The sequence below is a fragment of the Hakea prostrata genome, chromosome 1, assembly GCF_041222555.1.
Source record: "Hakea prostrata isolate BN-2017 chromosome 1, UWA_Hpros_2, whole genome shotgun sequence".
NCBI lineage: Eukaryota > Viridiplantae > Streptophyta > Magnoliopsida > Proteales > Proteaceae > Hakea > Hakea prostrata.
In genome coordinates, this window is record NC_142600.1 from 70,133,958 (window position 1) to 70,150,423 (window position 16,466).

The 16,466-nt window shown below is 38.0% G+C and overlaps 1 protein-coding gene across 1 annotated transcript; it reads right to left on the reverse strand.

Moving 5' to 3' along the window:
* Positions 1-8,583: 8,583 nt before the first annotated feature.
* LOC149029681 (very-long-chain aldehyde decarbonylase GL1-4-like) lies at positions 8,584-16,066 on the reverse strand. The gene is made up of 10 exons (XM_089142009.1): positions 15,897-16,066; positions 15,564-15,787; positions 15,236-15,468; positions 14,769-14,988; positions 12,504-12,879; positions 12,311-12,418; positions 11,929-12,135; positions 9,361-9,459; positions 9,088-9,264; positions 8,584-8,975 (listed from the first exon to the last, which is right to left on the reverse strand). The coding sequence occupies exons 1-10, from the start codon at positions 15,954-15,956 to the stop codon at positions 8,820-8,822; spliced, it is 1,860 nt and encodes a 619-aa protein (XP_088998135.1). The 5' UTR covers positions 15,957-16,066; the 3' UTR covers positions 8,584-8,819.
* Between the last annotated feature and the right edge of the window lie 400 nt (positions 16,067-16,466).

Below are 16,466 nucleotides of genomic sequence, written 5' to 3' on the forward strand. Positions count from 1 at the left end.
CATAAACGGGGTCTGAGACTCGTGAGTTAGCAAAATGCAGTTTTGCGAAAGCTCATCAAGGGATATCTTGAGTTTTTCTTCCCCTCCGGACCCATTCCTGACAGTCCATCGACTCTTCTCCAGGTTTTGTAATAGAGATATGAGCGAAGGCATCATCGGAGATTTATTGAAATCTAACCCGTGGGGTCAGAGAGAGGTATCCGTTGCCAAGGACATTCCTTACAGATATGTGCGTTGGCATATAGCACATAAGCAGGAGCGCCTTCCACAATCAGCCCCCTAATCCTAGTGGCTGATAAAGCTTTATCTTTGAAGAAATGGCGGACTACACCAGCTCCTGAGTGAAAGAGATCAAATGCATAGGGAATAGATGGTTCGGCCTCCAAAAGAAGATTGCAAACCAGCGTCCCTCCACAATCTCCTCTTTTCAATTCCTAAGAGACTCGTTGTAGGAAGATAACCTTGGAAGGTTATCATACATCACATGCGTCTTGACGACGAGGCACGCTCGAGGATAACGCCATGAAGATGAAAGCCATAAAAGGAGTACATTGAACCTTAGATCTGGGAATCCCATCTGGTTCGTCAACCATCGGGTTAGCCTCAGATATGGGAATCAACAACCCTTAAGCTTTCCTCGCCCTCCTGGCTCATGCTCAAGAAAAGAACAACAACTAAACTTTTTGTTGATTCTTCCCACAGACGGCGCCAAATGTTGGTGCGAGAAATATGATCTTGACCACATGGTTTGCTCTTGATTTAGCCCCTACTCCTGAGACCAAAAGAAAGTGAAAGTGGGCAGCCTCTGAGGATGGGAAGCCACCTCCGATGATTGAGTTAGTCCAGGTCAATAAATCAGAGACTTCATTGAGGAGCTGAAAGCCCCAAGAGATGATGAAGATCATGCTCTTAAGGGTTAGACGGTAAAAGAATAAAGGCTAGAGTGTGTAGAGCTTACCCCTGTTTGTCCTCACTGATGGGATATATGATGGATTCATATCTTCGGAGGTAGCCTGCCTGTCGTCGTGGAAGGTGGAGGTGGTCTTTGATATCTAGGGGCCTTAGGCGCCGCCGAGATGGCTGCCTCAGACCAAAAGAAGGTCCAATCGATGTGCCTTGTCCCCGTCTACGGTGTGTCGGAGCCTCCTGAAAGGAATAGAGATCCTATCGTCCCAAGGCTCGAGGAGATCTTTGGTCACACAGTGTCTTTGATATAATCGAATCCTCACACGGGAATTGGATCTAAGCATGTCGGCCTTGTGCCACTTGGATAGTCCCTGCCTTGTTGGAGATAATGAGCTGGCCTGGGCCTTTAGACCTACCTCCCGGCAGGTGAAATTTTGGTATGAGGATAGATTGAGGGAAAACCCAGGCCCAACAGCCATTTCGGGTCCAAACCAAGAATTATATTTCTGGGCTGATACGGACACGACAATAACAGCGGCCAAAAAAAAAAAAAAAAACCAAACAAACAAACAGCAAATGAGCTTTCTCTGACAGCATGTATGAGATGCATCAAATCACAAAGATTCATAAAAATTGTTACCAGTGCTTGGTTCAGTAACAACAGAAGAATGATGGTGTGAATGGTATCGAGAAAACAGGATACGACGGCGCAAAGCTCTGTGAAACCAATAATAGAGGAACTCCATTGGATCCATATGGAGGAGAATGGTTATAACCAGACCCTTCCACCTCCATATTGGCATTCTTGAAGCCCAAGGAAGAAGCGTCAACCCAATGTAGAAGAAAAGGCTATTCAGAATGATCTGGTCGTCCCTGAAAATTCAATGTCTCTTTAAATCAAGCAAACAAGAACAACAGATAAAAGCTGGAAAAAACAAATAGGGAAAGAAGGAAGGAAGAAGCTTTTGACGAGACCAGATTCTCTATCAGGAAAATTTTCAACTCATATAGTTAGATTTTTGACATATGTTCAATTTCAAAGTAATATATTTTTTGCAGTAAATTAGCTAAAGCTAAACTGTGATTAATGGTGTTAAGTTTTGTTTTAGTAGAAGACGTTGCTTTGAGATTTGAGATATATCAAGAATCCAATAGTGTGGGTTGGAGAATTTCCTTTTCTCACGGGTAGAGGATGAGACTCGCTTTAGACTCACCAGTTTCTTTCCCTGTCCACTTGGTCAAATTCGATGCCCTTGTCCACTATCCGGTGTTTGGTTTTTGCAGTATAGTAACGAGATAAGCTTATCCATAGTTGGCCATGAAGCATCCTCCACAGCAAGGTTGGGAAAATGAGCAAGTACATTATGTCCTTGTTTGTTCTTTCCCTCTTCTTTGGACGTAAATGAATACACACTGTGCACAACCCAAGGCGCCAAAACCACATACTTCATTTCAAAAACATAAACCATCATTAGAAGAACGCAAGAAAGAAACAGAAGATCAAAACAGGCTACTTTGATGTGTTCTAGGTTAAGTTTCGAATTTTACATGGAAATAAATTAGTTCAAGTGGTACTACCTTGAAGTTTCCAAGCTTTTGCCATGGCCAGTCAGCAAAGAGACCTGGGTTTGATCGATGCCATTATTCTTCAGTCCTCTTTTACCTCCCAAAATAGGTTTTCTACCGATATCTATGCTCGAAGGAACCTATTTATAGGTTAGAAATATCGATTATTACCGTTTATATCCCTTCATATATATTATCCTCTGAAATAAAAGTTTTAGCTTAAGCCCATGATATTTGCATGGACAATCCAACGGTGGGAAGTGTTTCACACTGCTAAGAGAATAAAGCTCCACCATTGAAAGGTTTCGAAACATTTAAATTATCATCAAGTTCGTTGAGTGGAGTTGGGATCATTATGAGCTTTAAGCTAAGTCAAGGACTTAGAATGAGAAAACTAGTGTTGTCTACCGAGGTAGCTTTCCAGTACACAGAGAGGAAGATAGATGTCTCTTTCTTTCTAGTTGTTAATGTGTAGTTGTTTCCAAGAATTCCTGCTTAATGCACTTGTTAACTTCTTCTCTATAATGGATTGAATAGAAAAAATTATAATATATACGCAAAAGAAGACTAACTTGTTGTGATGAAGACAAATTTCAGCAATGTAAAATATTTTAGGATTTGTCTTGGGCCACCATTAGATAGACAACGGTCGTATTTAAAAGTAGAATGAAATAAGATAGAATTTTTAGGTTTTAGAACTTTTTAAAGGTTTATTACATGCTTACTCAATGTTTGGACAAAGGACAAAGTAGTAGGTGAGATGTTGCAGCTGCTCGAAGAATGAGTGACAGTGAGTTCATCGTCTAGACGATGAAAAAGTTTTTCTCCATAGAGTTGGAAAAACTCCATATGATTCAGGATTCCTTTTATTAGGGTTCTGGTTTAGTATGACTTCCTTTTTTTTTTTTTTTTTTTGGTTACATATGACTTCCTTTAATTACTAGTATTTTGACTTATATCGTTTCTTTATTTTTTTTTCTTTTCTTTTTTATGATTCAGTTTATCATGAATTTGATAACAGTGAATTGAAACAAAGAAAATAATCTGAACAGTAAACTTGTTTATTCAAATGTTTGAACACAAGTCAAAGCAGAAGATGAGATGTAGCAATAGCTCCAATAGTGATAGTGCGTTCATAAAGTAGATAGATCAACTTTGTTGCAAAAATATACAATTTTTTTGGTTTCACAATTGATTGATTCTGGAACCTTTGGGAGGCTTTATTATATGTTTAATTATAGAAGAAATTGCTCCCACACTCCAGACACCCTAAAACAGGATTTTCATTCGATACATATATTAGTCTAATTTGTCGCTAAATGGCATTAAACCACTGTTTTATGTTCTTATTTTAGTTCCCAGACTACCTATTTTAATTGTATGAGATTACCTAGTTATCCTTATCATAATCTGAGGGTAAAGAAAAAACGACAGCAACATCATTTTCATCGAATACCATTCACCAGCGTGACAGAAACTGTACTGAGATCTACAAACTCATCTTGGCCTTACTCTCTTCTTCATCGCTTCATCGTCTTCATCTGCATCTTGGCCTTTTTCTCCCCTGCTTATGTTGTCTTCACTTGCATCTTGCCATCTTGGCCTTTCTTCCCCTGTTCATCATCTTTATCAGCAAGAGTGGGGCAATGAAGACTGATGCATCTAGAGTTCTGTAAATTCTGTGAAGGTACACAACCTTAAATATTTTGTTATTCCATATTCTGATCTATAAATAAATCAATAATGGAATACAAGATATTGTATTTAAGAAATGTACACAACTAAACAGATGTATTACTCTCTGACCTTTGTACATCTTTCTAAAATAATGAATTTTCTTTTCTCATTAAAAAATTAGTGAAGCCTAAAATCAGGTTGGGTCCATTTAGTGGTTTAAATTATGTCAAGGTCTAGAGCTTACTAACACTGTTTGAGAGGTGTTAATTTCATTCTTGAAATGGCCAAAATACCTCCACCCCCACTCCCCAACCCACGCATAGCCTCACAGCCACATTTGCATTTTCCTAATTGAGTTTGCTATAGTTTCTCTCTAAACCCTCTTTGCTGTCACTGAAGAACACTCCTAATTTGACCACAGAGTCGACAATTACGACGGCTATAGAGCATTATTCTCAATCCACTTCCAGATGAGTTTGTTTCTCCTTCACTACATGTGCTAAGAAAGTCATTACCAACCTCAAGAAATGCTTCGGTTCCCATTGGTATTGGTATTTCGTGATCTATGTTGTTTTGGGCAGGTCTGTGGAGGGGGAAACAACGGTGGGGTGGGTTCTTAGAGAAGGGGTGTCAAAAGCTCTGAAGTTAATGGAACAAACTGAGTCAAGCCCTTTAACATATTCCATACTAAGCCGGCCCAATTTGGTGTAATGGTACATAACATACCATCATGCTTCCGTGGTCATTGTCCTCGATGGTTCTCCCTCTTGGCAGCTCACAGTTCGGTGGTAGGTAACCCTCTTTGAGTGGTTGCACTCTGCTCTCTCAATTTTATTTTTTATTTATTTATTTTTTGGGTGTCAGACAACCCTTTCTTGGCAGCTTTCACTCTATTTGAGGTAATCTTTTTTTTATGTAAGCTCTTACTAGATTTGAACCCTTGCCTTGGTGCGATTGTGCGAACTCCGGTACCAAATGTTAGGTACTTGACCTGTGCACCAAAAGCTCTGAAGCTAATAGAATGAGCTAAGTCAAGCCCTTTAACCTATCTCATACTGGGCTAAATCAATCTAGCACCTATACACCAAATTGGACCCCATTAGACATATAACATGGCAATGGGCAAGGGTCGGTGTAGGAGTAAAAGGAGAACATTAATTGATTCCATCTTATGAATCGACAGTTTTAGAGGGAGATATGGATTCATCACCTTTATCAATGAGTACTTTATTGGGGTATATGGAGCTTGACCATAATGTCTCTTATATTTGTCTTATTCCTAAGATCCCCTCCCTAGATTTTGCAGATAAATTCAGGCCAATCAGTCCAGGTGGTGTTGCGGCCAAGGTGGTTTCCAAGATAATGGCTCATAGACTACAAGATGCACTCTCTCACTTGGTAGATCCGGTACAATCTACTTTCATCCCTTCAAGGCTGATCTCAGATAACATTTTTAAATAGCATGAACTTTTCCATTACATCAAGAAGATGAAGAAAGGCAAAAAAAGATTCTTGGGGCTCAAGCTTGATATGAATAAAGCTTATGACAGGTTAGAATGGCCTTATATTCAAGCTATTTTATTTAAATTTGGCTTTGATCATTGTTGGGTCTCTATGGTCATGAATGACATTTCATCAGTATCTTATAAGCTCCTATTAAATGGGAACATTAGCAGCTCTATTAGTCCTACAAGGGGAATAAGACAAGGAGACCCTCTTTCACCAGCTCTATTCATTCTATGTGCTCAAGGTCTGATTGCTCTTATCAAAAAGGAAGAAGACATGGGAAATATCAAAGGTATCCGAATAAAAAATAGAACCCCAGCCATCTCCCATTTACTTTTTGTAGATGATACTTTGCTTTTCTCTGAGTTAAACTTTAGAGCTATTCATAATCTAAAGGATGCACTCACTTAATATTACAAGAGTAGTGGTCAAGCCATAAACTTGGAAAAATCCAATGTTATTTTTAGCCCAAATACCCAGTCTAAGTTCAAGAGGTGGTTCTCTAGAATTCTAAAGGTATCTTACAAGAAAGAATCCTCCAAATATCTTGGATTACCACCTAAGATTGGGGGCTCCAAGATCAAAACCTTGTCATTTCTAAAAGAAAGAGTGCAAGCTAAGATGGAAAGTTGGAAGTTGAGACTCCTGTCCCCTGTTGGGAATGATGCAATGCTCAAATCTGTGGCTTTTGCATTGCCACAATTTGTGGGTGCACACTTTAAAATCCCTAGAGCTATCCATGATGAAATAAAGAAAAATTCAGTCAATTTCTATTGGAGGGAAGATGGCGTAGAGAAAAAAATCCATTGGGTATCATGGGATAGATTATGCCGTATCTAAAGAAGAAAGTGGCCTGGGATTTCGGGATCCAAGTAAACAAAACTTGGCACTTCTAACCAAAGTGGCTTATAGGTTATGGTCAAATTCGGATTCTCTATGGGCAAGCTTCATGAAAGGTATCTACTTTCCACATGTGCCCTTTCTTGAAGCTTCAATGGGACAACAACCTTCATGGGCATGGCGGAGTATAATGGAATGTAAAAAAAAAGTTCTAGCAAACAACCTCATGTGGAGAGTGGAAAAAGGTGATCAAATAAGGATTTGGGATGATAAATGGGTACCCTCCTTACCTGAAGGCCTTATACAGCACCAAAAGCCACCAAATTGCCACATTTCATGGGTTGCGGACCTAATTGATCCAATCAACCGAACTTGGAAACAAGAATGCCTTACAAATTATTTTCACCCCATCGATATGGAAGCAATATTGAAGATCAAGTTGAGCATCTTTCCTAGATAAGATAAGAAAGTATGGGGAGCATCAAAGAATGGAGTTTTCTCAGTCAAATCCTCATATCATACTCTATCTAATGAGCATAGAGATAGATACCAACAACAACTTTCTAACACTTCTATCCCAAGATGGCAAACAATTTCAAAATTGGTTTGGAAAGGTCTTTGGAGTCTTCACATCCTCCCCAAAATCCAACATTTTTTATGGAAAGTATGTGAAGATGGCCTTCCTATTGCTGCTGGACTTCATCACAGAAAAAATCCAGATTGACCCTTCATGTTGCCGTGGATGTGAGGAACATGAGGATGCAACACACTGCCTTTTGGGTTGTGAGTTTGCTCAAGCTACTTGGTTCGCATAAGAGGTTCACCACCCCCTCCCCAAATGACCCGAACCTATGCTTTGCAAAGTGGTACACCAATCTGCATAAGCTTAGTTTGGGAGACAAAAATGAAGATCGGAAAATTTTCAGCCTTTGCTCATTTATTTTCTGGTACTTGTGGCTAGCAAGAAATGATTTGGTGTTTAAAAGAAGACTTTGGACCCCTGTTGATGTAGCCCAGCGAGCCTTTGAAGCCCACATGGAATATTGGTCATCAAAGAAACCCACGACCCAACAGTCAAGCCTTTGCCCACCAAGGTCACATATCAAATACTTTGGAGCCTAGCTGGACACCACCGAGCCCAGGTCCCTTCAAAATTAGTTGTGACACGACCTATTCAAGAGAAAAGAAAATGTTGGGCTTGGGCTTAATCATTAGAGACCATATGGGAAACATTATATTTGCGGTCTCGAAGCCCACAATTGGATCATCGGCACTTCAAGGGGAAGCTCTAGCACTTAGATCTTCTCTTCTATATGGCCTAATGCTTCGTTTGTTTGCAAAGGTGGGGTGGGAAAAAGGGGTGGGAAAAATAAACATGTGGGTCCCATGTGTAGTGGAGTGAGGGAGAAGGAAAGGAAAGGAAAGGGTTTTGTGGAAAAGTGATAGGGTGGGTCCCACTTTTTACTTTTCCCAACTTTTCCACAAAGTCCCACCAAATATGTGGGGTTTTAAAATAGCATGGGGGTGGGAAAGTTGGGCTGCCACATCAGCAGACAAGTTTCCTTGAATCAAGGAAACTTATCTCTCACTTTCCCACCCCACTTTTATTCCAACAAACAAACGCAGCCTAAGTGAAGACCTTCACATTATGGTGGAATCAGACTATCGAGAGCTCATAAATTTACTTCAACACCCTCAAAGACCAAGACCTTTGTCTTAATTTATGATATTCAATACTTGCAGTCCTTATTTTCCCAATGCACTTTCTCTTTTATTTCTGGGAAGATCAACCATGTAGCTGACTTCCTAGTCTGGAAGGCCCAATCATTGTCAGGTGTGACTGTTTGGCCCCTTTCCACTCCTTGGTTGATTGATCTTTGTTCTTCAACCTCGGTTTCCCCTGTTCCTTAATAAAGAAGACTTTCGTACAAAAAAAAAAAAAAAAAAAAAATCGGATTTTGGCTTACTCAGGCTTAAACCAAAACTTATTGAACCCAGAGACGAACCAACCGTTTGACACCGGCAGTTACCTATGACCTCAGATTTGAACAAATAGATCATGCAAAATAAATCTCATGAGTAAAGCACCTTCAAAATTACATACTTTATTTCTCATTTAAAAAGGATTACAATTCATAAGTGCTAGGAATATCAAATATATTGCTCTGTGACACATGGTCCTAGAAGTGTTTTGAACGTCTTTGTACGAGCTGGCTAGGATGATGATGTTAATTCATTATTGACCATAGCAAGTACAAGTGAATCATTTATTAAGGCCAACCTCAAAGATTTTATTCTTATACCACTCCTTGTTCATTCATTCATCAGTTCATGGGAAGGAACCCATGGCGAATGCTGGCAAGCCAGACTTTCTCAATGTCGAGCATTGTATCTCCACACTCGTGTGCATCCCAGCCTTCCAGTGCATGCACAATTCCAGCTACACGCCATGCACTCATCACTCTCCTTGGTAGCCAATTCTGTTAAAGTTCCATATGAATATGTGCAAATTAACAATTATAGAACCAGTTATCTCTTACCGGTAGAATTGGATTATCAAAGTAACCCTAGATATTAAATTTAATGAATTACCTCACAAGAGTAAACATTTTGGAGAGCCTTGGGGATGATCATGGCTGGGATAGTGTAGTTAATACAATCCTTGCGCACCTTCGTTGGAGGAAACTGTGAACAAGGAATGAAATGGGTTCCTTCCGGTGCTCTTCTTTGTTCCTTTTCGCTCAGCTCTCCTTCCCCAACCAACCACACCTACAATGTTATTATTGTTACTATTAAGTCATTCATCATTATAAGTAGCTTCTTCACAATTTAAAGAGACACGATATTGATCACTGATTGCTTTACCTTCTGGGTATAACTGGTGGAGAGAAGCAGGTTACTCCACAACTCTGTAGGAATTCGTAACTTAAGCTTATCCAAGTCATCCTTGCACACCACAGCTACCTGTTTCCACCATGGCACTATTAGAGAATATAAGGTTGTACATGAAATTGCATTCACAAAGTAAGAAATGACTAGCTAAACATCCCTACCCAAATAAGAATGGTAAAAATTAGTCATTGGAAGTATTTTACGTGATTAATGTTGGAGGCGGATGCACAACCAGGAAGAAGAATATGAACAAACACATTTACAACCACAAAGAATTTAACATGGTTCGACAAAATCTACGTCCACTAGACAGAAAAATAGATTCCAATCATCCTAAATACCCAAGGTGCCATATCTTGCTGAGATATCGCAATTCGCTGGTTACCGAAACCAGTGAATCGGCAAAATCTCGGTGAGATTTCGCTAATTCGTGTGAAAAATTTCTTTAAAAAATGAAAACTCTACGTAAAGGCAATAACGCTAGAGTTTGCTTTAAATTTGAACTTCATCTCTCTTCATTTAATGCTCTTCATTTAATGCTTTACCATCCATTTAATGCTCTTCATTTAATGCTCTTCTTCTTCTTCTTCAGTCTTGCCTTCATTTAATGCTTTTCATTTAATCTCTACCGGTACCACATGGTGGTCCTGTCTGTTTGTTTTCTTTTCTTTTTCATTATATATTTTAAAAGCAAAGCATTTGGCTTCGAGTCTTCAGTCTTGCCATTCTTCTGCAACTACACAGTAGAAGTAGAAGAGTCGGTTGCTGCGGCCACTTTGGCAGAGGTCGACATGCGAGCAGGGGCATAACCAACATTCAATAGTGGGGGGTTGAATAATAAAAGTTCAGATTGGAAAGCACCAATGCTTTTTCAGCCACACATATTTTGTGAGTCCTTATAAGACTCATTAGGGTCCTACCTATAAATTATTTTATTATATTAAGAAATACGCCTACATATATTTTATGGGGTCCACATATATTTGACAAAAATAAGTAAATTATTAATAATGGTATTTGTTTCAACAAGATATAGGTAAATTAAAGCATCAGCTAAAAAAAATACACGTGACTTTAACCCTAAAAAATTTGCAAAAAATAAAATAAAAAAATAAAAAAATTTAGGTAAGAGATGCAAACCAATTGTAGTTAGTTACCTTACAATTATAGATATTTTATTTACAATATAAAATCAAATAATAAAAATTGTAAAAGAAATACAAAAATAAAGAATATAAAATCAAATAAAGAATAACATAAAAAATAAGTAAAAGAGAAAAAATAAATAAATTGAAAAAAGAGAAAGAGAACCTAATTGTGGAGAAGATTTTTCCCCAAATTTTCCTTAATCCGCACTTATAGAACAAATAAAAAGAAAGAAACCGAAGAGAATAAATAGGAAGAAAAGAGGAGAGAAAAGAGGAGGTATGAGAGAATAAATAAGGGATTGAGGAGTTAATTTCCATTAGAATTGACATTTTGAATATTTAATAATATATATTTTTTCAAAAATTTCCCTTAACCCACGTTTATAGAAGGAGAATATATAGAAAGAAAAGATATCAGAGAGAAGAGAGGAGAATTAATAAGAATTTAGGAGTTAGTTTCCATTAGAAATGGTTTTTTCAAAAATTTCCCTTAACCCACGTTTATAGAAGGAGAATAAATAGGAAGAAAAAATGTGAGAGAGAAGAGAGAGGAGAATAAATAGGGATTGATGATTTATTTTTTAAATAGAGATGACATTTATACTCATTATTTACCATTTGTTTCATGGGGGGGGGGGATAGTGATATTTCACATGTGAGAAGAGAAAAAAGCTGAAAAAATGAAGAAAATTAATATAAAAAATGAAAAAGATAAGGAAATAGTAAAAAAAAATTAAAATCCGGGCCCCTTAGTGGGTCTGCCCCTGCATGCGAGCAGCAAAGCCTTCCTTGGAGATATCGCTGTACTTCTTCTGTTCTTCCAGTGATCTTGTAAATGTGAAGTCTACAGCGAAATCGGTAGACTTCAGAGGATTTCTTGAAGTTCTCGACAAGTTTTTTGAAGCTCCACTCTTTGGTGATGCTTTGAAGGAGCATCCTGAGAGAAGTCGAAGAAGATGGGCTAGTGGTGGTAGCTGAAGTATAGAGGCTCTAGTAGAGAGTGCGAGCTAAAGAATATTTGTATATACAGTAAATATTTCGCTAGTTTGCGGGATATCGCTGGAAAAATCGTTGATTTCTGGGATATATCGCTTTCCGTGGCCTTTCGGTTCCTTGTCAACCAAGATGACCGAAATTCGGCGAGAAGTTGTTCTGTGGTTATAACTTAAAAATGACTACTCTTTTCTTGCCTTTTTATTCTAGATTATCCCAAAATATTATTTATAAAGAAATTCAAAAACCCCAATCTTCGTATATTTTCAATTTTACCTAGTATAAATACTTGATCCAAATTAAAAATACAGTTAAACTCTAATTATATGGCCGTGTAGAATATAAGAGACACTACCCAAACCCAACAATTAATGAATAAGCTCAATGGTCAATATCTTACCTGAATTCCTCTTCGACATAAATTCTTGACAATAGCATGAACAACCTTTGAGAGGAAAATGTTTCCTCTCAGAAGCACTTCTTTTGTTCCTTCGGGGATGCTATGAAGCACCACAGCAACAGCTAAGCTGCTTCCATCTACGATTTTGATCCTAAGATGTGGGTGCTTTTGAAGATACAGTTCACCATTTCCATTAAATTGCTCTCCCTGTTGATCACAATGTATTCTTTGATGTTACAATCAAATAAAAATATGATCTTTCCTGAAGTCATTTGTTTCTAATTCTATTCTTCTGTTGTTCTTTTCCCAATATTCTTTTCAAAGGTTGCATTATTTATACGTTGTATTTGAATTAGCATAAAATGTGAAGTAGAAAACTTGCCTGATTAAGAAGGCCTAAGCTCAATACTTTAATACCTTCCTTATCAGCTTCCAGAATAGCTTTTTCAATCGAGCTGTTGATGGCATCTTTTTGCTTCGATGAAGAGTACTGCAAGGGAAATACCAGCAAGTCATTTGAAAAGAAAAGCTGAAACACTGGGATAAGAATAAAGTAGATAACTAAAGTTTCTTACATGGAAACTAAATCTTGGGATTGCCCAGGTTTGCATCTTGAGTTTATCAAATATATTCCTCTCCACTGTAATGGTTGAGCCAAAAATCCATGTGAACAACATGATCCCATATGCAATTGGCCACAACATCAAGAGGTACCATTTGGAGCTGTAAGGCTTAGAAGCTAGTGAAGCAATTGCAGGTGGCAGATGATAGAAAGACTGAAGTGTTGTAGGGTGCACCAGGTGTACTACATCTGGTGTCTCTTTCCTTCCTTTGAGGGTATCGTCATACAGTATATCTGTGGATTTATCCATAGTTCCATATATGTAATCATAGAGTGGCATGAAGAGGGAGTAGTTTGTCCGGAATTGTGTATGATGGAGAGAATGAAACCTATACAGGTAGACACAAATTTTCTTATTAAAAGGTGATTTGTATTAACGAAATAAGAAATGTAAATATTTGAGATGAAAATATATGAACACATTGGTCCACATCGTAGAGAAGCCAAATCCATGGACACCTGAATCTAGAGCCTTTGTCCGGTAGAGATCTATGCCTTCCTCACACCTCTCTACTATATATTAGAAATGAGGTCCACCTCTGGGTTTTGAAAAGATGAATAAGAGATAGGATTCCATTTGGATCTTGCTAGACTAGTGTGTCTGCATTGGTGGTGCTTTTGGTGCCCAATGTTAGATGGACACCATGTGAACTCCATTGGAGTACCTCAGCCAACATAAAAAAAATGGTTTGATTGGATAAAAGAAATACTAGTTTATTTCATTTAGGTATAATCTGCACATGCTTTTTTGTGCGGCTGAGATTTAATGGAGTCCACGTGGCATCCATTCAATTTTGAGCACCACAAATACCACCACATCAGACACATGAGCCTAGCAAGATCGACTCCCATTAATGAGCCTCCTCCTAATACGTGATAAAAAAGTGTGAGAAAAACACAGATTTCTACCCTGATGAATAAAGGATCCAAACTTTGAGCTCCTCAATACTTCTAGAACCTCATTAATGGATTTGTCATAATTTAGGTGGGATGAGGGACTCTATGAGAGGTAAAGTAACCAGAGATCTTGCTCTACCTGTTGGTCTTTGGTATGCACACCCTGTCTTGCTTTGGGGTTTGGCATGGCTTGTTAGGTGTGGCTATTTAAAAGCTTATCTGAGGCTATCTGCATCAGGTATGCTTTAAATAGCCAACCTTCTAACAATCCGGACTTAAGACAGTTCAGGGAAGGGGTTTTCTGCAAGCATCACCTTCTTCAGTGGCAGCAAGGAGTTGGCCAGCTGAGATGCTGACGCTGAGGAAGGTGAGGTGGTTGGGATTTCTTAGATCAATTCAGAAAGAGGAAGAGATGGCATCGTTACAAACAAACCCCAAATGTAAGTGAAAAATCAAATGTGCCCTAAGCCTTGACTCCCTGAATTAAAGAGTCCAGATATTATCCTTCTTCAAAGCCTAGGTCTCTTGTTGCCACGACATAAACTATTTTCCTACGCCCTTAGCTAGGCATGGGGATGGAACTCTATTATAATAATAATTTTTTTTTTTTCACCATATAAAAGAAAAATAAAACAAGTTCTTATAACTAATTGGCAAGAATGACATTACAAGAACTCTTCTCCAAAACCCTAATCGAAAATTTCAAATCTCTCAATAATGTGGTAGGCAAACATAATATACATGTATATACACTCTAATCGGATAAATGGACTGATTTAGCGGGTTAGGTTGTATTGCATTGCGGGGGGTACACACTCCTCCATAGATCGAGACCAGTGGTGGGCTCGGGGCTTGGGACCAATTCCCCTTCCTCTACAAATCTCCAAAAATAGGTTATTTGGGTCGCCCACTAAAATATGCCGATGTGGTCCATCTTCGAAATCAAGTACAAGAATTTGGGTCACAACATAATAGATAAGAAATATATAATGAAAATTGAGAACTGGCCGTCATGATTTGGAAGTAAAAAAGGAGAAACAATAAGGTTTTTATAGAAATAATATATGTTTACTATTCTACCTTTAATTTGAATTTGGACTTTAAGCGGTTTGCACAAAAATGAAAAGATTGCAAAAGCTATGATAAAAGAACAAGTCTTATGGATTTTTCATTTATTTTTTTAAACAAAAATAGAATTTAAAATAAATATTAAACTTACAAAAAATGAAAAATAAAAGAGAATAAGAATGAAAATTAATTCTTAAAAGACTCTACACTAATATAACTCAGATAACATAGGGAAAAAGTATTGAGCACTTACGATGGAGTGTACATGAAGTACTTGAGGAACGGAAAGATGTTGAAGACCCACTTGGGAACAACCTCAATGTTGCAGTGACCCATATAGTTCATGAAATCAACGTAAGTTATATACCCAACAAACACTGCCACAGAAGCAGTTCTTGTGAATAACATGGTCAAAATTGGGATTGAGAACAGCAGAAAATAGACCACATGCTCTGCAAATGGATGAATAACAGCTGCCCACAAAAAATAAAAAGCAAAGATTAAAGATTTTCCAAGTAAATCAGCCTCAAAGTATGAATGCATGAAGCACTGAGATCCATTAAAATTACAAGATAGAAATGAGCCCTTTATCTATATGGAGAAGAAACTTTCTAACTCATTCATGAAAAAATTCATGACAGATGTTCAATTAAAAAAAAAAAAAAAAAAAAATCTATAACGAGAATCCAAATCTTCCCTCTCCCTTATTGCAGCAGTTACCTGTGATGGGTTCAGTAACGATGGATAAATGATGGTGTGAATGGTAACGAGAATAAAGGAAATGATGATGCAAAGCTCTGTGAAACCAGTAGTAGAGGAATTCCACTGGACCCATATGGAGAAGAATGGTAATAACCAGACCCTTCAACGTCCATAATGGCATTCTTGTAGTCCCAGGCAGATAAAGAAATCCAATGTAGTATAGAAGGCCATTCAGAATTATCTGGTCATCCCTGCAAATTGAATATTTCTCATCAGATCAAACAAAGGAGAACAACCGGAGAAATCTACATATAAAAAGAATAAAATGGCTTGAGTACGTGATCACCAGTTTCTTTCTCTATCCACTTGTTCGAATTCAATGCCCTTGTCCACTATCCTGTGCTTGGTTTTGGAAGTTTGGTAACGAGCTAAGCTTATCCATAGTTGGCTGTGAAGCAATCTCCACAGCAAGAATGGCAAGATCAGCACGTTTGTCATGTCCCTCTCTCTCTCATCTTTGGCCACAAACGAACATACACTTTGTACCATCCACGGCATCAAAACCACATACTACAATTTAAAACACAAGAAGGCTTATTAGATGATAAAAAGAAAGAACAAGAACAAGAAGAAGAAGAAAATAAAAATTAAGTAGTTCAGCAAGTAGTAGCAGTAGTACCTTCAAGTTCCCTAGCTTTTGCCATGGCCAGTCAGTCAAGAGACCTGGTTTGGATGCCATTTGTTCAGTGCAAGCTCAAGTTCCTTTCCAAAAATATGTATATACATGGTGAAGTCTCAGCTCCTAGGACTATTTATAATGTAAGAATGCCTTAGCTGAGTGCCAGATGCATTCCCTTAGATACATTTTTATGTTCTTCTGGGGGGGGAAAAACAAAGCAATGCTGATTAGTACCTAAAGATTTCAACAACCACTCCATAAATGAAAACTAATCAATCGATGTTATATATTAAGGACCAGCACTCGCAATATAAAATAAAGTCGATTGCCGCCCAGGTAACAACAATGTATCTGCTGTCCCAAGTTAATTAAAGAGTTACATTCCGTGCATGAGAGATATTTTGATCCTCATGTCTTCAATTCTTTTTTGTTTTTTTCGTATTTACACGTACTTATTAATAGTATGATCAATCCAGGTGGCAAGTTTTAGCTTAAACCTTAAACTGATGTCAGGAGTGTGGGTCAGGTTCTTGTATGGGTACATGTGAAGGACCATTAATTATGAATAGT